This window comes from Necator americanus, chromosome V, assembly GCF_031761385.1.
Source record: "Necator americanus strain Aroian chromosome V, whole genome shotgun sequence".
Taxonomy (NCBI): Eukaryota; Metazoa; Nematoda; class Chromadorea; order Rhabditida; family Ancylostomatidae; genus Necator; species Necator americanus.
Window position 1 is genome coordinate 36676224 of NC_087375.1, and position 22395 is coordinate 36698618.

General features: G+C 40.2%; 3 protein-coding genes across 4 annotated transcripts; 2 read left to right on the plus strand and 1 right to left on the minus strand.

The window, feature by feature from the left end:
- Positions 1–240: 240 nt before the first annotated feature.
- RB195_016298 (uncharacterized protein) lies at positions 241–9940 on the plus strand (the record flags this gene model as incomplete). Of its 2 annotated transcripts, none has more annotated exons than XM_064207391.1 (11): positions 241–276; positions 352–517; positions 2805–2899; positions 3530–3638; positions 6366–6449; positions 6529–6687; positions 7823–8002; positions 8082–8149; positions 8224–8283; positions 9726–9756; positions 9912–9940. In XM_064207391.1, the coding sequence occupies 11 exons, from the start codon at positions 241–243 to the stop codon at positions 9938–9940; spliced, it is 1017 nt and encodes a 338-aa protein (XP_064063272.1). The 2 variants fall into 2 exon arrangements, with proteins under 2 accessions (XP_064063272.1, XP_064063273.1); XM_064207392.1 differs by having other exon boundaries at positions 241–246.
- Positions 9941–12210: 2270 nt separating this feature from the next.
- On the plus strand, positions 12211–16735 carry RB195_016299 (uncharacterized protein; the record flags this gene model as incomplete). Its single annotated transcript, XM_064207393.1, has 20 exons — positions 12211–12318; positions 12475–12610; positions 12673–12743; positions 12814–12929; positions 12988–13096; positions 13162–13293; positions 13675–13882; positions 13940–14052; positions 14108–14218; positions 14280–14386; positions 14699–14801; positions 14894–15024; positions 15078–15208; positions 15269–15441; positions 15691–15732; positions 15797–15901; positions 15961–16097; positions 16163–16304; positions 16423–16491; positions 16643–16735. The coding sequence occupies 20 exons, from the start codon at positions 12211–12213 to the stop codon at positions 16733–16735; spliced, it is 2337 nt and encodes a 778-aa protein (XP_064063274.1).
- A 1921-nt stretch (positions 16736–18656) lies between these two features.
- On the minus strand, positions 18657–21062 carry RB195_016300 (uncharacterized protein; the record flags this gene model as incomplete). The annotated part of the gene is made up of 5 exons (XM_013437697.2): positions 18657–18715; positions 18771–18882; positions 18940–19100; positions 19188–19296; positions 20982–21062. 5 exons carry the CDS (start codon positions 21060–21062, stop codon positions 18657–18659), a joined length of 522 nt encoding a protein of 173 aa, XP_013293151.2.
- Between the last annotated feature and the right edge of the window lie 1333 nt (positions 21063–22395).

The following is a 22395-nucleotide window of genomic DNA, read 5'->3' on the forward strand; positions in this document are numbered from 1 at the left end:
AAGTAGTTAATATAATTATTTTCCCTTTGGAATTACCACTTAGCCTTAGGACAACCCGTCTTAGTTCAGTAGTTCAGCAAAAATGACTCCAACGAAGTAAACAAAACTATTTTGTTTAGGACAAGCGTAAAAAAGCTAGTGGATTATCTTTCTCTCTGGGTGGTGCACTTCAAAATTTGCTGTTCTAATTGAGTGGTCGTCTTGCCTTCGAGGAATAAGCGGTGTTGTTGGGCTCACAGTATGCAGGTAACCTTACAACTTCTGATTAATTATGTAGTGCGTTAGATCCGTGAACGGAGGTCAAAAAGTGTGATATCCTGGGAAATCCTCCTCATCATTGGGATATTTTAGCCATACTTCGTCGTCGTATTCATAAATCTTCTTTCGATCCGTGGGACTTCAGCATATAGTATGAAGGATATGAGAATTGGACTCAAAGAGTGGGCTTGCGGATTTGATATCGAACAAATTGAAGAGTCATATGGTCTCTTAAAAGATGGATGTGAACAGTATATACGTAAGTAATCAGTTCTAGAAAGTTCTTAAATTCAAACAAAATTAAAGAGTCCGTTAGATAAATAATGAATAAATATTTAATATTAATGTGTTATGATGATTGGAATGATGACAAAATTTGTTGAAACAACAAAACAGCCATTCAATTCGAACCTCCCGGGCCTCATATCTGAGTTATCTGAGTTCAGGGGAACTAATTGAAAGGGAGACTGAGACAATAAACAAATAAACTGACCGTTCGATGACTGTGAAGTTTGGCATGGAATGATGTTGACCAACTTACTACTAACTTCTTATCTTATCAAAATATGACTTTGAGGGAGGCATTACCAGGGAAACGAGGAGAATCACCTGTCAAAAAAATCTCTTTTTAACCCGATCAGGTCTCAAGATCTCCAAAATCCTCAAACTTTTTCACGTGTTTCAGTTGTATATCCGAGGGAAATTTTCTTCTAACAGAACTACTGCAGCATTTTAATTCCGTGGAAATCTAAAAAAAGAAAAAAGAGAAAAAAAGAAAAAAAGAATTAATTATGCTCTATATTATCAATTTATATTAAATGAGTTTTTTTTCTCAATTTTGAAAGCAGAGCAGATTCGAATGATCGCAACGACCAATACATCGATAGTCCGCAAAAACCATCATTCTGCGGAATCACACCATGAGTAGAGCTATAGGAACACAATATTTAAAAAAAACAACTAAAATTTTAACTAAACAAAATTGTCAGGGAGGATCATCAGAGCCCCGTATCCAATATATTTATCCTTGGAGGAATTGAATATAATGGAAAAGAAACTAGTTTTACCCACTTTTCCGGCGGTACTATCCAATGGGACCCACCCTAGTTCCTTTGACTTAGCACAAACTCAACGGAACGGTAGATTAGCGTAGAAGGCAACCGCTCGTTAAATCACGAACATTTTCAATTGCTAGAACTGGTAGATAAGCGTATCAGTCACGTGGTACAGTTATCCGTGGACAGATTTTCTCTTCGGATAGCAACAAATTCAATTTGGGCTTACATATCCATTAAGTTAGTCCGAAACTCTTGCACCAAAATTTACTTTTCAGTCCACAATTTTAGAGGGCGTGAATTAAAATTTTTTGGCTATTTTATGTGGTAGAATGTTCTAGTAGCTTACACCAGAGGGGCATATAGAACAAGTTTAACCAGCTAAACGTTGCGTACTGACTTGGTACGGAAGCGCCAAGGAAAACGTGGAGTTCGGGTCACATATAACTGGAATGAGCATGGCCTCGCTCAATCCCGTCTAGTCGTGCTAAAAAACGGCGTGGGAACCGTTTTAGTTCCTACGATGCACGTTAGAACGCGCACATTTGCACACGCTCCACTTCCTTCAGCAGCCTATTCATTGGTTTTGCTTGAATAGGCTGCTGAAGAAGCATCATTGAACCTCGACAGCTCGCCGCGTGGACCCGCGTTGCAACTGATTTTGTAGGAGGGAACGCCGCCTCCCACGATGTATTATACGACGGGTAGCGGAAGTTGAGCGGAGCCGCGCTCAATTCCTCAATCTACAATCCGAACTCTACGGTTTCCCTGGGGTTTCCGTACTACATCAATTTCGTGATACGACGCCTTCAAGGAAATGAAGTTGGATACGGGCTCAGATTTGTGACGGACCGAGCGACGTTTAGTAGAATGGTCTCCTCCCGACACATAGATCACAGTCACCAGAACGGTCACCTCGTTGAAAACGCATAACCCAAAAATCGGCGCTCTTTTGATCTCTACCTGAAAAGATAAGGTTAAGGATGTAAATTGCGAGTATGAACGCATTAACATCCAATCCCCTTAATAGCCCCGGAAAACGGAGTGGGAGACTTGCCTTTGTGCACGATTTTTCCTACGAGGCACGTTATAACGCGCCCTTCCACCGCCTATTACACACCCGCCGCGCGCCTGCGAACGAGCGGACGATGATCTGTGGAGTTTCTTCAGCAATCTAATCAAATGAAACCAACGGATAGGTTGGAGGGGTCAGGGGGAAGGGAAGGGTAGGAGAACCGAAACGTATTCAAATGTGGCGTCACAGGGTGCCTCGTAGGAAAAATCGTACAACAGTGCTATTCCTACACTGTTTTCCCGGACGGCTAGGGGAAATTGAGCATGTTGCCCTGGATAGGTTCGAACATCGTCAATATCGTGATAATCTGCTTTTAAGCAACGCTGAAAAAGAGAAATTTCCCGTTGGTTTTCCGAAACAATTTTTCCTGACAATAATTATAAACAATAACAAAAGACTATTACCGACGTTTTCAGCGGAAATCAACATGTGTTGCGCTCAACACAAGGATTGCTACCAACAAAAAAGAGGATATCGACCTTGCGATGTTCAGTTATGCAATTGTGTGCAAGTAAGCAAAAATTACGCTCTGGTCATTTCCTCAACTTTTCCACCTACGAATCTAATAAATCAGAAAGTACCTATAGTTTTAAATCTATGTGAGGCATCTATGGAACGAATTTAGCGCAATGGTAAGAGGTTATTACTACGTCTGCACAGACGTTGTTGGTTCGATACCGCTGAATGGCACCCAAAACCTTCATCGCCAAAGGATCGATATCTTATTTCTTATGTTCCTTTATGATTGACATACTCTTTAAAGTCAGAAAAGCTGTAACTACGGTAACGGTCATGTAACGAAAATTGCAGTTCCCTTGGTCTAGTGATCACAACACCACGACGATCGAGGCAGATCGTTCTCAGGAGTGACGCTGTAACTTGAGTAATAAATTTGGATTATTCCCATTCGAAGGGAGATTTACCGACAACGTTTAACGCTGTGCTTTTTCGTCGTTTTCCCAACAAAATAATGAATTAACAAGGCAACGAATTGCAGGAAATTTCCTAGAATTTTGAAGGGCTTAAACTCGGAGTTTGGTAATGAAAAAAAAAACGAAGTGTCATAGTTTGACGAGGAATTTCAAGCAATTTTCATCACAAGATTTTATCGACTTAAATCCATAAGTTATATAAATTCCAGGGAGTAGCCGAAAGAAATAAGCACGATGATAAAAAGTGTGGATATAAAATAGTTAGAGCTTGTACCCATGCTCGTATGTTTGGTCACTCACACTATGGAAAAAAACTTGGTCAGTCTTTCTGGTACTATTCATTTCTGTTCAATAATTATTTGCAAAAACAAAAGCTGAGATACTAATTTTAGCAGCAGTCTCAACTCATACCTATGCACTCTACATTTTCACATTCATTTTGTTCCCAAATAAACGATCTCAGATGTTTCTGATGGGAGGAATTGAGTCATTTTGATATTTTTAAAGCTAGAGAAGAAAATTTAACTCTCCACTCCTCATCGAAATCACTTTAAAGCTCAACTGCGTATACATCTCGAGAGATCATAAAAGTAGGAAAAACATTTGAAAATGTCATTGAGTTATGGTTAGCAAACACATGATGCTCTAAAAGTATCACAAAAAAAGAATTAAAGCTAGCCTGGACCCGTTAAAGAAAACGCAATCAATGGATACAGTCGGAGAGGACCGGATACCAACTAAGGGCTACCTCTACTCTCGAGCCTTCGCTTCCGGGAGGACCTAGGTCGGATTTGATTAATGTGGATCTCTGTGGCGGAGTTTAACAGAGTGGGAGGAAACGAGAACTCTGCTCTCAGATTGATCACCGAGTCCTGGAACGTGGAGAAACCGCCAAATCCGCTGTATTCATCTGCTGTAGGCTCCCTTCCGGAAATAGTAAATATCTGAATCTGTTTTACAATAATCAACGAAAACTTTTCATTGTTCGGTCCACTAAAATCAAATGAACAATTAAGGTTGTGAGTGGTTTCGAGTTTCAATTAAGCGCTTATTCTCTACGTAGTGAAATATTATAAGGCTGGCTACTAATTAATTAATTATTAATCTAATTAATTTTTAGTGGGTTAAACCCACCATCCCAAGGATGAGAGGTGGTAAGGGGGTAAATTACGGGATAGTAGATTATGGAGAGAGCTGTGATTCCGTCCATTTCTTCCTAACTGCCGTAAAAAACCCCGCGGAAGCGGAAGATGCAGCGCGTGCACAAAGCTGGCGCGCTCCAATCGAACTCGTCGTAGAAAATAGTGCGCCGGAACGCTCGAAGCCGTATCTTCCGAGCCCTTTTCTACGGCAATTAGGATGAAATGAACGGAATCACCCCCTCTCCATAATCTACGATTCCGTATACGAATACTCCACCGGAAATCCGTACCATCCCAGATTCGTGGGGTGATGTCTTTACTCACGCACTGATGATCGATGAGTCGATGTATTCACCGATGATGTGAGTGTCAATAAAAGTGTTCCATCTTTCTGAGAGAGTTACAATTCCCTTGGAGGACCAGAAACTGGGAAAAAACGGGGAAAAGAGAGGGTGTGATTCGAAGAACAACTCAACAGCGGACTTGAGATCAGTGAAAGAACTGAACAGTTTCGGCTTAAAGGCCCCGAGCAAGTGGTAGTCTGATGGAGTGAGGTCTGGGGAATGGGATGAATGGGGACTAGTTTCTCAAACCAGGGCCTCAAGTTGATGGTAAATGGCCAGAGCAAAATCCAGCCGCACGTTTTCTTGAAGGAAGTGAACGACGGCTCGTCTCGGTCGCTTTTCTTGGATTAGACGGCCAACTCGTGGAGCTGCAGTGTTTAACTTCAGCGCCGACTGTCTGGTTATCGAACAGCAGCTCCCATTCTAGAATTCCCAGCCAGGCAGGCGCCCCTAGTTGTCTGTCAGTGGCTCCAGCCTCTGTATACCCCTCGAGTGCACCGAGCGGATGTCTCCGCTGGTGGCGGACACAACCGTATACATGGACAGCAGCCGTCCCCAACTTCTTCTCGATGCTTCTTGGCGGCCGTCTAGCGTCGCTTCCGCTGCAGAAAAAGATCACTCAGAATTAACGTCAATCCTCCTCCTTTTTCCCACTATTAAGCAGCCAGATTCATAAGTGTTTCCACTTTTTGGGGAAGGTACGTTACCAACTTCAGGCAAACGTGCAAGGAAATAGATACACGGAGGAGACATAGAGGTGAAAAGCAACGAACGCGATGATCACTGCTGTGAAACGGTTGCAACGTCCCATTTACCTTTTGCGGCGTGCACACGAAGTTACTGCGTGATACTACTACAGTATGGCGCTGCATTCCACCCCTGGGACCCGCGTCACCGCACTTTACCGCTTTACGATGCTGGCGCGCCAACTCGACGCAGTGGGAACCGCCGCACCCCTTTCTTGGAATTTCGTTTCACACCCACACAGATATACACACACGTGACAGAATAAGCCCATTATTATATAGCATGATATTAGTAAATGGCGGGTGTAGTGTAGCGGTTAGAGGTTCCGCTTCCTGCACGATCGATCGGAGGTTCGAATCCGCCCTAGTGCTCACCAAGCCTTTCATCCCTCCGGGGTCTATAAATTGGTACCAAACTTGTCTGGGAGGATAAAAACACTGACTTGACACATCGGCTAGCCACCGCAAGCCATTGTATGGGCCAGATGCACGTTCGTAAACCTCAAGCGATTCTGAATTGAAGAGAACGTGGGGGCGCATCCCAAGCGGATTGATTAACGCCGGAAACTTTATCCTTTATTAGTAAAAGTCTTTTGAACTCCCCTTATAGCACCACCTGTAGTAGTTGAACAACTTATAATCTGATGTGCTTACAAAGTTCCACAAAAGAAAAACAATATGTAAACGACGAAAACAACAAAAAATAGTGGTAAAACAAAGAAAATGAAAGTAAGATAATTATAATTGTAATAATAAATGAAAATGAATAGATGGAAATATGTGGAATGAAATAAAATTCCCCCCAATTTACAGATCTCTCAACTGCCCACATTTACTCTGAAGGTATCAACAAAGAACTTATCGATGAATACTATTTGAGATGTAGGAACGCTCCGTGTGAGTACCATTCATCATTTAAAAAAGACAATTATACAATGTATTCTTCATTTTTCATTTTGCAAACACATTTTTTTAGTCACAACGTTCACGTGCGCTGTACATCTCGATCAGTGTTTGAAAAAAGAAGATACTCAGAGATGTCGCGAGTACATGAAGGATTGCACCGAATGTGTCACATCACAGAACACTTCCACTCTCTGTCACATAGCTGTGAACGATTTTATTGCAGCAATAAGTAATTGTTTACTTTTTTGGAGTTTGCGTTGTTTCCTATAATTTCTTCAAATAATATTCAATGCACTAGTTACAAATCCGCAAGCTGAAAAAAAGTTGTTTAGGGGCTTCCTTAACTCTCAGAATGTTATGTATAGTCGGGTCAAAACGACATGAAGAACGGTGCATTTGCGTACCACCGCTCGAAACGGCGCGGTGGAGGCAGCAACAGGAACCGAGGTGGGAGCATCGGAAACTGCAGCGATGAGTGATGCCAGCAGGGCTTCCAGTACGCTCCTAACCATTACGCTTCACCGCACCGCCTTCAGAGAAGCCGTGTACGTAATTGCACAGTGCTTCACGTTGCTTCGTTTTGACCCTACCATACACCGAAAATTACCACTACCTGTGAGGATACAGCTACCGTACCTCTTCCTTAGTATCAATCACCTGCAATTAGTTAAATTCTCTAGTTTTTGAGAAGTCCACGAACAGAGCGCGTAATCGATCGATGAGTGCGTAAGACGTGCAGAGCACCAGGGCACTTCTTCTGCGGACGCGTCGCGTTGGTCAGGATGAACATGTTCAAGAATTATCCGTGAAATAACTTTCCGATCAGTGAATTGTAAGTGGCGAACTTAAAGAGGGAGTAGGAAAGTTCTGTTCTACAACTCACCTCTCTTCTGATGCTTCGACGCGCATATGTACAAAAGTGGACAAAACATCCAACGTAACCGATCCTAACGTTTCTTTTTTGACATTCTTGTCACTGGACGGTTACGCTCGGCTCTGTTAGCGTTCTGGTCTCATTTCCAGATAGAAATATTGATGAAGAGAGGAACGATAATCTTGGCAGTGAATGTTCTTGATGAGAAAATTGCATACTCGGATCAGAACAGTATCAGGAGGATCAGTAGCGGTTCAAACGGTTCAGCTGGGCGTGTGATCGAGATGGGACCATCACTGGACTTCACTCGGACTGCAAAGATGAGCGCTGCTAGCGAGGGTTCCTTCTAGACCGCCCGCTTCGAGCACAACTTTACTGAACCCGAGGACATTTTGACTTGGTGGTAGGAAAGGCAGATGGATTTTTTTTCGCTATAGAACTCAGTAATGTCATTCAAAACTAGCATAGTACCTGTTTACACATTTTTTAGAACCTGCCGTAGAAGCTACCACTCCTAAAAAACGACTCACACAAGGTCCATCTGGTGAAGGTGGTGGTGGTGGTGGTGGTGGTGGTGGTGGTGGTGGTGGTGGTGGTGGTGGTGGTAGTGGTGGTGGTGGCGGTGGACCAGGACCATCTGGTGGTGAACAAGATGGAGAAAGCAAAAAGGGTGAGTGACTGCTCTTTTTTTTATTTTCAACTTTTATGCTAAGTAATTAATTCTGCATTTGGAAATATTCGTATCGTAGGATCGCTGCTCTCGTCTTACGACAAAGAGCTGCTAAATACTGTCGCGATTTTCGGTGTTATTGGCTGCGTAAGTGATTAGAAAAAAATCATTTTTTTTTATTTTCACAGATTGTTCTCATGTAACCAACCATTTTTTTTCAGCTAATCGTGTTAGTATTGTGTCAAGGATTGTTAGTGTTGATGTTATATTCCCAAAGAAAGGTATTCACATTATTTGTTCTAATTTTGAAAACAAATAAATTTTGACTGGAGTGAGATCATATGGCTAAGGGTAGGAAGTCTCCAACTCCGAGTTCCACAGCATTCCACATTCACTGTCAAAGCGATATGTTCCATAGTGGAACATTTCGTGAACGATCGCCTTCAAAGCGGTACGGTGGGACCCTCCACCAGGAGTCCCACTAGTCCCCCTCGTTGTCAACTGTGAGCGGTTACGAGACCGGTCCAATTCAAAAGCAACCACTCAGGGCATATTGCGTTGCATATAGGTTTTTTTTTAAATCGGACTCAAAACCAACAGTTCAGCGGTCGTTTTTATTATCATCGAAAAATGGATAATTTTCCTTTTTTCCATGAAATCCTCAGTAATCGCTCCCACAGTCAGGTAGCGTTTATCGTGATTGGAGAAAAATGGTAGTTACGGAGGGGGTGGGGGTAGAGGCACTGTAGAGGCACTTTATTTCTGGAAATTTCATCTTCCTTTTTTCTTTTGGTAACTTTAGCCTAGATGCTGTAAATCCTCTGAGAGTAATGTTTAGGTTTTAGGGCCCGACAAATGTGGTTATTCATTTCCAGGTTGAATTGCCTCCTCCTCCTCCCCCCTCACCGCCAACTACACTTCATTGTCCTAAACAAATTGTCCTAAATTGTCCTAAAAAGATTTGAGCAGTTTTCGACCAAAGCACCAAAGAAACTGAGGAGGATGAGCTTTTAACAGAACAAAGTAGTGAATAGGTTATCTTTGCAATATTTGAAAGAACGCTCCAGTCACCATAGTACTACAGTAACAAAATCTATCCAGATCTATCGTTGGTATAATCGGGTCAAAACCACATGAAGCACGGTGCAGTTGCGTAAGCGGCTGGACTCGAAGCGACGCGGTGGGGCGTAGCGGTTCGGATCGAGGGAGAACCCTTGTAAGCATCACCCCACGAATCTGATGTGGTAGGGACTTCAGGTGTAGTTTTCGTGTACGGGATCGTAGATTATGGAGAGGGGGATGATTCCATCCATTTCTTGCTAATTGTGGCGTAAAAACGGCCCGGAAGATGCGGCGTGTGCACACGGCTAGCGCGCTCCAATCGAACTCGTTGTAGAATATAGCGCGCGGAACGCTCGAAGCCGTATTTTCTGGGCCGTTTTTTTTACAGAAATTAGGAAGAAATGGACAGAATCACCACCCTCTCCTCAATCTAGGATCTCGTATACGAATACTCCACCTGAAATCCGTATCACCTCAGATTCAGTGGGGTGATGCCTTTGATAGCATTATTCTTCGCTGCCTTCCACGATGGTCCTACAACGATTGTAACGCTAGCTCGGTCTTACGTAACTGCATCGTACTTTGACCCTACTATACTATCTTAGCCGTTGCTTCATATCATTAATTTGGTGTCCAGTTTGCTCAAATTATCAGTTTTCAGAATAAATCAAAGAAGACAGCTTCCACGCTAGGTGAGTTTTCACCAAAGTTAGAATAGATTACTGTTTTATTCCAGGTTTCGCATAGAAGATTATAGTTAGTCATAGGGTCGTAGTTGTTACCGTATCGTAAATCTACGTTTGCTCTAATATTGACTGAATGAATAGTAATTTAATATCAATTTTAGACAGTTCAAGAGAGAGTTCTGCGGCCTAGAAATGAGGTGGTCGTCGAAGGAAAATAAGAAGAATAACCAACAATGTAGACTACTTTTTTTCTTTTGTTGTTGGAACGAGTAAATACAGTAGTTCACAATTTCCCGTGTCTCTCATATGAAGTTAGAATACCAGTCTATAGAGGAACGGTGCCACAGCCATATCCAGCGTTAGTCCGGTGGAAAAATAAGGTCCAAAAACTAAAATAAATAACTAAAGTCACTTCCTTTAAGTTTTAAATGGAACACAGAACCGAGATCCTTAACGGTTCTTTGTTCCTATGTTCCTATTTTTATTTTAATTCTATTTCTATTCGTAAAAAACTGACGACTCATGGTTCCGCTAGGTTTTTGTTGACCCAGAAGGAAGTCCTTTCCCTAAGAACCTTAAGGTGGATGTCAATGGTGATGATGTGACTTACATTGTATAATTCTAACGAAATAATGGGATTTTTCATTGCGGGACTCAATTAGCGAAACATAAACATTACGCCACATAAGATCCGACAACAGCTCGTAACATATCGCATGGAAAGTGGGCTTCCAAAACAGAAGATCGTCTGAAATCTGGCCTCTTCTACCGAGCAAATTGCTTTATTTTCTCTACAGTACCCTCATCTCTGCTTATGAAACGAAAACTATAGGAGATTTGAGAAATCTACACACTTTTTCTCAAAAGAACTATCGAAGAAAAATTCGCGTGCGGCAGAATGTAGACGGATTTTCGGGTGGGCACCAGAAATACGATTGGAGCACGCAATCACTCCGTAAGCACAATTATAAATTTAACGTAATGTTCTTTACTCCTTGGGTTCTTCTCGGGAATTTCCCGTGATCGCGTTGGTATTCCTCTAAGTATACAAAGTTTTAGGAGGATCTATCCAATTTAGACAGAAACCCACTGAGTTTTTTACCAGTTGGGTTTTCCTCTATTTAAAACGCTACGGGTGTTTTTTTTTTCTAAATGTAGGAACGTTTTCTTACCACGTTTGCGGACAAAAGTTACATCAAGACTTGTAGAAACTGTTTTCTATTCTTACTTTCCAATTACCACTTTGTTGTTCTCGTTTTTGTTCCTACTTTTAAATTGTGTTGCTCATTGAGTTGGTGCATAGTTATCCGCAGTTTTTCATTACCGAAAAAAGACTGGTTTCTGTTTTTCTCTATAAAAATGCTCTTCATAGTGTTGTTCGTAAAAATGAAAATGAAATGATGAAAATTACATTCACATTCGCCATATTATGCACTAACGGTTTGAAAAAAGTGTGGAAGGGGTCACAGTCGGTCCGCGATCTCAACGAGCTTTTCGGTGAGGGAGCAGTTAGTGGAAAGAGATAGCCAGGAATGTTTTTTCCGCTTCAGATCTGGGGACGCTAGCTTGAAGGAAAAGTTAGGATCAGGACGACCAACGGACGTCGTTCGACGATCAGCCACTTCTGGGAGCTGTGGATGAAGATGAGAGCATAATTAATGGAATGGTGGCCGGACGCTTTAATTTCGACCTTTCCAGCATCGTCTTAAAAACCTCGGAAAAGTTCGGAAATTGACTGGACGCGTTCAAGAAGAACTATAGTAGAATCAAAATCACATGAATCAGGGTGCACTTGCGTAAGCGGTTGCGCTCGAAGCGTTGCGATGGAGCATAGCGGTTAGGATCCCTCCTACCACCGTTCGTTGCTGCAGTTCGCGATGTTCCCGTCTTGTTCCCGACCGCTATCTTTACCGCGCCGCTTGCAGCGCAACCGCTTACGCAAGTGCACCTTGCTTCTTGTCGTTTTGACCCGACTTTATATCATTTTTCGCCGGGATAACGCACAGCCACATTTTGAAGGGAATTTCATGGAATCCATTGCCAATAAAAGCGGAGAACTGCTTCTTCATCCGCCATATCCTCCTACAGAAGCGCCGGCAGATTACCACATCAATCGTTCATTGAGAAACTAGCTCGTAATTGAAGTATGTGACGATTTCGAAGAGCTGTTGGTCGGTGGTGTTAGAGCGTTGATTTCCTCTAAAAGACGTGACTACTTTCCCCAAGGAATCGACCGTCTCTCAAACAAATGAAAAGCAGTAGTTGGAAATGATGGTGATCCCGCTCCAGAATCGTACGGACATGTTTTTTTTGGATTTCTATGTTTCTTTTTTCTCAAAAAACCGCAGGTAATTATGCACCAAACTAATATGTGTTTTTCCAAGGTGAATAGTAGTGTTGTAAGGCCGTCATCTAATTTTCTTTATATATGCTAGATTTATATTTTTTTTCCAGGTTATCATGACAACTATGGCTGCTCCGCTAAGGAATAGCCGTTACACGATGTCCGAAAGAAATCTTGGACTTATGATGGAAATAATTCGAAAAGATCCGGAATCCTATAGAGAGGTCAGCACTTAAATTTAGCAACTGTCAAATACTATTTAACTGCTATTTGTGTAGTGAGATTCTGTTTTTTTTCTAAAGGAGCCTTTCTCCGTAGTGCAATCCTGATCCTGTAAGAAAGTGGTTTAGTTTGTTTGAAAGTTCACGACTTTTTTTTAGGAGTTCTTAGAGCAATTCGAACATTATCTTCACACTATGAAACTTCTTCATTTGCAACCACAACAACACAGAATGGAACTACAACCTCTTCTAGAATCAGTAACTTTTCTCTCAGGTCTTGCAAAGCATTACCCAGGTGAGCTCCGATTGTATTATCATCATCAGTTCACATTTGACTCAATTTTTTTTTTTGTTTAGAACAAGCAAAGGAATTTTCCTCTCACATGATAGCTGTCCTGCGTGAACAAGGCAATGGCCTTGATCCTCACGTAAGGTTTATATACATTTTCTTTTTTCACCTCATCATCACAATATTCTGATTGTATACCTCAATTCTAGGTGAGGATGTCCTTCTGTAAAGCCCTTGTACTGTTGAGGAATCAAAGGCTTTTAGATCCTATAGAGTTCATGGATATCTCTTTCGAATTAGTAAAAATTGAGGATAAACAACTAAGGTAGGTCTTCACCATGACTTTAAAATTCAATTAGTTCTAAGTTAAACTTCATTTTCAGAAAATTCATTATTGGAGCCATGTCATCTCTTCTAAAGCGTTTATACAATCAGAAGAAGGATATTAAGATGTTAGGAAAGATCCAAAACTTCTGCTTTGCAAAAATGAAGGTTTGTTTTGTCTTCGTTATTTTTCTTTCGCATCTGATCTCCCGCTCAATGTTCTATTCTTTTAGGATTCCCGCGCAATAGTGGCACGAGCAGCCCAGTTGATCTGTATTGACGCTTTCCGAAAGAAATACTGGCGCGATGCTAAATGTGCTAATGTAATTGCTGATGCTTGCTTCCATAAGGTCCCAAAAATCCAGGTATGATTGCTCATATTTTTTTTTAACTTGTATGACTATGTTCGAAGGTGATGAGAATTCTAAAGTTTTGGTCGCTTATAGTTTTTGCTGAAGAAGAAGCAAAGCTTCATTCTGTTGCAGCATAATTCTTTAGAAATCAAAACGAGATGTAACCTAAATTTTTGCTATGTCAGGGCCTGCGTATAATCGTGATGAAGGAATTATAAGGTTTTTCAAAAATTCGCAAAAGTGCTAAAGAATACCTTTGAACAGCAAAAAGCTCATGTATACTTCATTATATTTATATTCAGTATCACAATCTCACATTACAAAGCAGCAGCCCAGAAACAGCAGTTCTTTTTTGCATGTAACTTATTTTTTGTCGCACTGATAGTCTTGAAGGTGACGGCTATGAAATTCTTCTTGGGCTCAAAGAAAGACGAGGATGGTGAGAGTGATGTCAGCGACGACGACAGCGAAAGTGAAGAAGAACGCAAAACAATTAAAGAAGTAATGACTGCATTCCGCCATGCGAAGAAAACTAGGAAGAGAGCGAAGGATCTCGAAAGGTCAAAAAAGGCAATAAATAAGAAGAAAAAAGCCAAAAAAGGTAGTCCCATTCAACAAAAATTTGATGTTTCCTTCAATTTAATGATTTTTTCTGCAGAAGGCCGTAGCAAAGAGTGCAATTTGCTGGCTATTCAGCTCTTGTACGATCCTCAAGAGTTCGCTGACAAGCTATTCCGCATGCTTGAAAGCAAAAAAATCGACAAATACGAGGTGCGATTGTTTTGGGTCACACACCTTGTCCTTTGATGTTGATTTTGATTTGCAGGTCCGACTTTTCCGTATTGCGCTGTGTGCAAGAGTTATAGGAGTGCATCGTCTGCATACACTCAGCTTTTACTCCTATTTGCACCGGTATTTGCAACCAAAACAAAGAGATGTTGGTAATAAAATTTGAAGCACGCATTCAATCCAGGAGCCATGATTTAAATAATTCATAGGTTACTCGAATTCTTCTGTATGCAGCACAAGCTTGTCATGAAATGGTTCCGCCAGATACAGTAGAACAGCTTGTTCGCACTATTGCTAACAATTTTGTAACGGATAGGTGGGTTGCCTTATACTATTGCTCTGATTTTTTGACGCCTATCGTTTATCTTCTAGACACCTCATTGTTCCTCTTTGATTTAATCCCGCGTTTATTTACTATCATTTAACAACAACAATCTGTTATTGTATTTCATCTTTAGTGGTCGAGAAACTGGTTTTCCTTTTCTGTCATCAGGTGAAGACAGAATAGTGTTATTTAGCAAACTATTTCTTTTCGGTTTTGTTTACATTATGCTAGGATTTTCTACTTTTTCTTTTCTCTGATTTCGTCTACTTTTATTGCCTTTATAAAGAACCACGGAATTTACAGGAATTCTCCAGAAGCAATCACAGTAGGCATTAACGCCATCCGAGAAATATTCGTCAATTGTCCTTTTGCAGCTACTGAAGAGCTGCTTAGAGATTTAGCCGAGGTTCTGTTTTAGTATTTTTATTTTCTTCTTTACTACATAGTTCAATATTATAGTGATTAATATGAACATAATTCATTTTCTAAACACTTCAGTATAAAACGTACAAAAATAAGAACGTATCCATGGCTGCTCGAGCTCTGATTACGTTGTTTCGTGCGGTCAATCCACGTTTGCTGGCTAGAAAAGATCGTGGTAGACGGACTGATGGTGGAGAAGAGAAGGAGTACGTATCACTCTTACTCGATTGCGTTTTTTTTATTACTTTGAATCCTGCAGATTTGTTGGATTCGCAAAGCCTGCGGTAGCAGAGTTCGTGCCCGGCGCAGAAGTACTGGAAGAGCATCGAGAGGAAAAGGGTGAAATGGAGCTGGATGAATCGGAAGACGATGAGAGCATCGAGATAAGTGGTAAGTGCAGATTAGTTGTTCATATATTTTACAGTGAAGCAGTTGAACTATCTTTCGTAGACGTGGATACTGATGAAGTTGATTCTGATGACGAGGCTCCCGCGAAGAAACGCGTTAAGGAAGATGAAGAAAATGAAGAGATAGAGGATGAGAGTGATGACGAAGAAATGGATGATGAAGGATGGGAGACCGACGACGGAGAAGAGGAAGAGGATGACGAAGATGATGATGAGGTTTGGTCCTTTCCAGCAATTCTTGGACATGCATTCCATTTCAATCCTTTTACAAATCTCATCCTTAAGATTGTATCTTTCAGTGTTCAATGTTCTTCGATGTTGTCTTACGTACCCTCAATTTAAATTTACTATTTTGTTTTGAATTCACTATTGAATAGTATAGTACATTGCATTTCAGAATAGCTTTGCAGTTCTTGGGTATTTTGCATGATGAATTATAGCACAAATTTTTTTATTTTATTTTAGGAGATCATGGATGAGTGTTCGGAAGATGGTGCAGAAGTAGAGGTACTCTTATTACTTTAGCTTTACAACTGTAATATTCTAGATTTTGTCGTACTTATTGTTATAGATGTCCTATCAAGAGAGCAGTTCAACGATGGGAACATCGAAGGATTGCGAACTTGATCCCAAGAAGAAAGCAGAGTTAATCAGTACTGATCGAATACTTACACAGGTTTGATTTCAATTCTACCAGTCTACGTTTTCGTATTATCGTCCACTACCACCTTGCAGGAAGAATTCAAGCAAATCCGTTTATATCAACTAAAGAAAAAGCTCATTGGGGAGAAACGATTAAAAAAGCAACTTGGAAACAACAGGAAGAATGATGACGTAAGATTAATAGAAGAACTAGGAGAGCGAATGGAAAGGTTGGCACTAGGATGGTCTTTTTTTTAGAAATCGTTTTGAATTCTTTTAATTTTTCTGTTTTTAGGCGTGGTGATGGTGATGGATTGCCTCGTCTAAAAGACATAGAACAATTCCACAAGAAGCGGAAACAAACAAAAGAGGAGCGATTGGCAGACGTAAGGGAAGGACGTGATGAGGATGTGAAGTTTGGAAGACCTAAAAAGAATGTTAGTAATTTTGTTTTATCGAATTTATCACGTCTATACGTGGTTTTTTTTTGTTTTGGATCAGCTTCTTCCTTACAAAGTCTTTTACTAGCGTTGTTGTACAATTACTGCATTACAGGGTCCTCATGTTGGTCGAACAAATCGAGAACTTGCAAAGAAGAAAGTGTTCGGCATGGTTAAGGCTAAGGTTTGCTTTTTTTAAACCTTTCACCGTAAGCTCCAACTCTAGAATCTACAACAGTACTCCAAAGAAAATCCTCATCATCTTTTTTTTAACGAAAGCTAGCATAAAATAAAAGTAAAACCGCTACTGAGTACTTATTTCGTCTTTTTTTTAGGTCAGAGGAAAGAATCGACAACGATCGTTCCGTGACCAACAGAAAAGTTTGAGAAATTACTTGCTGAGACAGAGTGGACGGAAACCTCAGTGATTATATTATTGTTGCTCTTTGTTTTTTTTCATATTGTTTAGATTCTACTTGTTCTAGTGTTTCGGAGCTGTTGACACGAAACTGATTGTTGTTATTGTTGCGTCGTACTCGAATGAATATACTGTTGTTGGTTTACATTTGTCCTTAAGAAATATTATTTCATAATCTATAGTAGTTGTCATATTTGAAAACACCTTCAGTTAAGACTGAGGTATACATCAAAACATTTCCAATCTGCTGATGTTTCACGTATGTGCCATTTGATTTCTGTTGGTTCCACAATTCATGCGAGCAAATTTACTTAGCATACGCTAGCTTCTTCTTTTCAACGCAAGACCGCCACACTCTCGCTAATGCACTTTTTCGCGCGTGTGACAACGGATAGGACATGTCACCGCAATCGAATTAAGGAGACGATGATTATATCACTTACGCTAACCTACGGTTCACGTGCCCCCGCACACGAAAGTGTAGGCGCATGTACTTATTTTGCGCATTACGGACTCACATAGAAATTTAAACCTCAGAGCCCATGCTAGTTAAGATTGTTTTGTGCTTAGTGGAGTCTATGCAACCACAATCTATCAATGAGGTCTTGTCCAGTTAATCATAATCATCACTGGAAGCTCTTTTTTTACTTTCCTAAACAGATTTCTTTTTTATTTTAAAGTATTCGAGGACGCACCACGCCTCATTGCTACATACAGTCGAGTCACAACGACCTCAAAAAGAATGTCATTGCGTAAACGGCTGCGATCGAGTTGGGACCCTCGTTAGCTCTAATGGGACAATAGAGATGAGCAAAACTCCCCTCACGGCACTTCAACCGCAGCAGCTTATGCCGATTACACCATGAATCCCAGTCGTTCAAGCCAAGTGTAAGCAAAAAGAGAATGTGTGCATGTGCAGTAAGCACCCGTTCTCATTTTGCTCCCAGTTGTACATGGCATGGTTTCGGAAGTCTCGATCGCCCATTCCGTAACTCAGACGTGTTTCCTTAAAAAGATCAGATCTGAAATGAGCCCAAACAAATTGAAAATTTGGATCTGCACTACTTTTGATTCTGGAACATGGCCTAAACCTGCAGCACTAAATGGTTTGAACGGTTTTGTGATGGCCACAGCAGTAACGTCAATGGAAATCTAGATGATCCGGTGATAATCTGGAAACTTTTGGTCCCAGTTAATAGAAGCAGGTCCACATAGAATTTCAAGACAATATTACCAAATCTGGGATTTTTGTCATCGTTGAATCAACTCAACTCCCGGAGAAACGATGAGAGTAGCTATGAATTGGATTTTTCATGTGTATTTCCAGGCTTTTATGTGTCAATCTATCAAGCGGTTCTTGATTCTCCTTTTTCTATCAGTAATAGTATTCACTGTAGAAAGATACGACTTCTGGAATCTTTAAACATATCTGGAATCCAATTTTGGAATTTTTTGAATTGCTAGGTATTGTCGTAATTCTAAAATATGGGTCTGTACTGCTGTGAAAACGACTCTCGAGAAATATACATTGATATATACACATTAACACAATAGAAGCAGAAAAACAGAAAAAATAATAGGACACTTAGGCACCAATATTTTCGAGGATGTTCATCTTAACAATGAGAAAAGCGCTACGCTCACAGTAATCATCAGCCATGAAACAGCACTTAATAATCTAATTTAATTATTGAGAAATGGTGCATTTGAACGAGAACCTTAATCACTTCATAATCTTTAACGTCTACGTTAACGATGCAGGATATAAATTCTACCTTAAACTATCGTCTTAAAAGTTGATTTTCGTTATATGCAATTACAACATCAATATGTATATACAACGATTAAAAAAATAGGAATGATAAGAATGATCGCGATATTAATCTCTCAAGAAATCGTTAGCAATGGTGTACAGACAGCCTGGGATGTTGCTAGTTTGCTACAGCATGAGCTGGCAGAGCTTCAGGTTCATCATCCTTTGCAGGATTACCTAGATGTAATCGAAAACTGAGAGCATAAAAAAGTAATGATATCCAGAAACATACCGTGAAGAGGATCCGGTATATTGGCGCTCTTTCTTAGCTCCTCAATCACCTCACTTGTTGTTCGAAAGATTTTTCCAGGGCGGAAAGTGAGAACTCGAGAGAAAAAGCCAAGCTGAAAGATCACCATCAAATCGACGATAAAATCTCACGAAAACTACTACATTCTTACCTCTCTAATAGGATATAAAATGTGCATATGCAAATGATTAACGGTGATTAGCGGTGGCCAATGGAATCCTACTCGAAGCATGTCTTCCACGGTATCCGCCTCTCCTTTTGCTTTTAGTTCAGCACGAAGAAACTCTCGACCGGTTTTTTCCATATCCATCACTTAATCAGAGCTGTTTGAGCGGAATCCAATAGTTTAAAATCTAAGTCATTCTACTGTATGCTGTAATAATGAGAACCGAAACATACGTAGGGGTATGTCGGCGGCGGTGAGATCAGTCGGCTTGTTGATATGTGCTTTGCTCACGGCAAGAAAGTGATGAGGAGTTTTCGGCTTTATATCGCGAATAATCACACACTGCAAGAGGAATTCTAGATTGAACTTCATTAATTTAAATAATGTGAGTTTTCCTGTTACAGTTGGATACTGTTTAAACCATACAATATTTTTCAGATTCATTTTTGATACATACTCTGATTGCTCTTATGTATTCACACGCATTCCACGACTGCAGCATAATTCGACCATCTAAAAATATGACTAACCGTAAACATATCGATAATACAGGCCCACCACTAAAAGTATGCGAACAATGTTACAGTTATTTCTAACTGCCCAACACAACTAGTCCTCATCAAGGATAATAGGCTATATTAACCGGAAATTGTTTTCATCTGACGTTTTATCAGCGCTGAACAGGAATCCTGGGTGCGAAAGAGGCTCGAAAGTTCGGTAGGCATGGAATTTATTTATGTAGCTTGGAATTGCGACATAAAAACGAACCTCATCTTAAGACAGTTGCTTCAGGTTTAAGTAGCATGAAGAGTAATTCCGTTATTCGCACTGCTTATTTATTATTTAATGATGCGGTAATATAATTCATCCTTGTTCATTCGATCTTTGCTTTTGGCGCACGAAAAAATTAGTTGCTGGATTGATGAGTAATACGCACCGGCGGAGACAATAAAAATACGTTTCTAGTCAGGTATTTGAGTAATACCTCTACTAGTGTGGAGAATACAGTAGTGAGAATGGGATGGTATGTTTTTCATGAGAAAATAAAATGAATGACACATCTCGACAGAATAGCAACATGACGCATCGAGGAAAGATCAGCCATGAATCCTGAGAAGTGTTGAGATGTAACTTTTAACCATGAAGTTCAAACATCCTAAAGCATTTCAAAGCATAATCTAGCAGAACATGGTAACTATTAGTTCATTACGCAGTTTCATAAATTGTGTCATTGATCCGGCCTAGTGAGTTCGAAGTACATATATCTTTAATGTATGAACAATTGAAAGTGTCTCACTGAAACCGTTCCCTATTATTCGTAATTGCTCTTAACAACAATAGACGTGAGACCGAGAAGTTTTTGACAGCTGCTGATTCATGACATCTCCACATTCAATAAAGTTTATGAGAGATCGGAGGCGCCACAAAAAAAATCATTCGCTATCGATTCTCCAACTCTTTTAGTGCAAAGAAACACATGTTTAACGATGACATGAAGATAAAGTCACAATGTTTTTCAATTTATTGAACTTCGTCTATTTGGAATGTTCATCGCCAAAATATGTGAGAGGCTGGGAATGTTTATGTATGAAGTTAATCGCTCGTGACAAAACAAACACTATTGTTGATTACAGCGACCTCGCATCTCCTTAAAATGCATAACAGCAGGAACGTCCTACGAAAAGAAACCACATCGAAAGAGATTCAAAAACATTTTAATTAGGTCCTTATTTAAAAAGAAAAAGATATAAACCAGTTGTGGTCAGCCTGCTTGAAGTGTTTCTCATTAAAAAAATTTTTTTTTGCGCGTTTTTCATTTGAACACACATCCGAAGGTAAAAGAGAAGGTGATTGTGGAAGAGAAAGAAAAGCGAGGTACTCAGTGGCAGATGTGTGCGGTAAAGTACAAACGACTTTAACGGAGCACAAATGGAAAAAGAATTTAGCACAACAGTGGCCTAACGTGACCTCGGATGTGTAGAAAAAATAAAAAAAAACTCAGGGGAAGGACGGTGGTAACAACGCACCTTATCTGATTCCCTAAGATGTAGATCTCGTTTGTAGTTGGCTATGTCGCAGAATTTACAACCGGACACTGCTGTCGTCATCTGAATAAAACGCATAGTCAAAATAAGAAACAAAAAAAAACCATGCAGTTTCAAACGCAACCATCACAAGAAGCAGAAACGAGTAGACGTAATGATAGCAATTAATGCACGCAGGTGAAGTTTTTCCTTTCATTTATTTTGCAATGTTTGGTCGGGAAGTCGAAGGGAAATGAAAGCATTGATGACCACTCTCGTTGAGGATTTATGGTCTTCGAAAATGGAATGAGAATGGCTACAGTACATCCAGATATAAAAAGAACCGTTTTCGAATAAACATTAACGTGAAATACTGCGAATGATCACTAAGCGTATGACAAAATAAAGGACAGATGGAAGCAATGGCAGATTGAACTTCTGAAGTACTTCGTAAAAACCAGAAAACAAAATTGGTACAGCTATTTATAGAAATATAATACCGTACAAAATTGTTTAGCAGAAGAGAAATCGACATCATTCTTCACTGAAACAAACATCGTCTTCTCATGTGTAACAATAAAAAATTCAATAAAAACGATGCGACGCATATGAATGCCTGTTACGAACGCTGCTGAATTTCTAACTTGGTCTTATCAGCACAAAGAAAGGAATCCTTTGAACAGTGTTGGTTTATGGCCGATTCCCGGCAAACAATTAACTACTGGATTCTACGATGTGTCTCCTTCTCGTAATGTTACACACAGTTCACATACCACACTATATAGTGCAACACAAAAAATGCTTTAACGGTCGTTAACCGCAGAATCAGCCAAAATTCTATCCTTATCGTTCGTTCGTTGGCTAAGAGCGGCTATGAAACTGAAAGAATTATCTAGCGTAAACACCAGTATTGTTTAAGAATATCGAATATCATGCATAATTGGACCATGAAGCTTTTATTCGAATCTAAATCTATCCAAAAAGTAATAGTGAGAACTTCACGTGTTGTGCAACTCTGCATTAGGACCCAATAATAAAACTGCTTGAGTTGAGAGAAGAGAGAGTACTAAGTTGTAGCGTCTGATACAATATTTATAAATCATGCGGCGGTATAGCGCCCGCCAAATGCTACTGATGGTGAATACGAAAACTAGGGTTCTTATAGAAACAGGACTGGTAATGGAATGCGGTATTATCATAACGTCCAGTGACGAATATTTTTAAAAGACTCTCACATAAAAGCCTCACACAAACTTAGACTACTCAACTACTCTTTCTCTTTTTTTTTCGATTTTATTAAAAAGTAGTTAATAGCCGGTTAAACAACTCAACATACATTTCAATCACCTTAAAAAGCTAGCACATCCCTTTCTGCCTGCCCTCACTACTGGCACATGACCGCCTTTATCAAATCGAT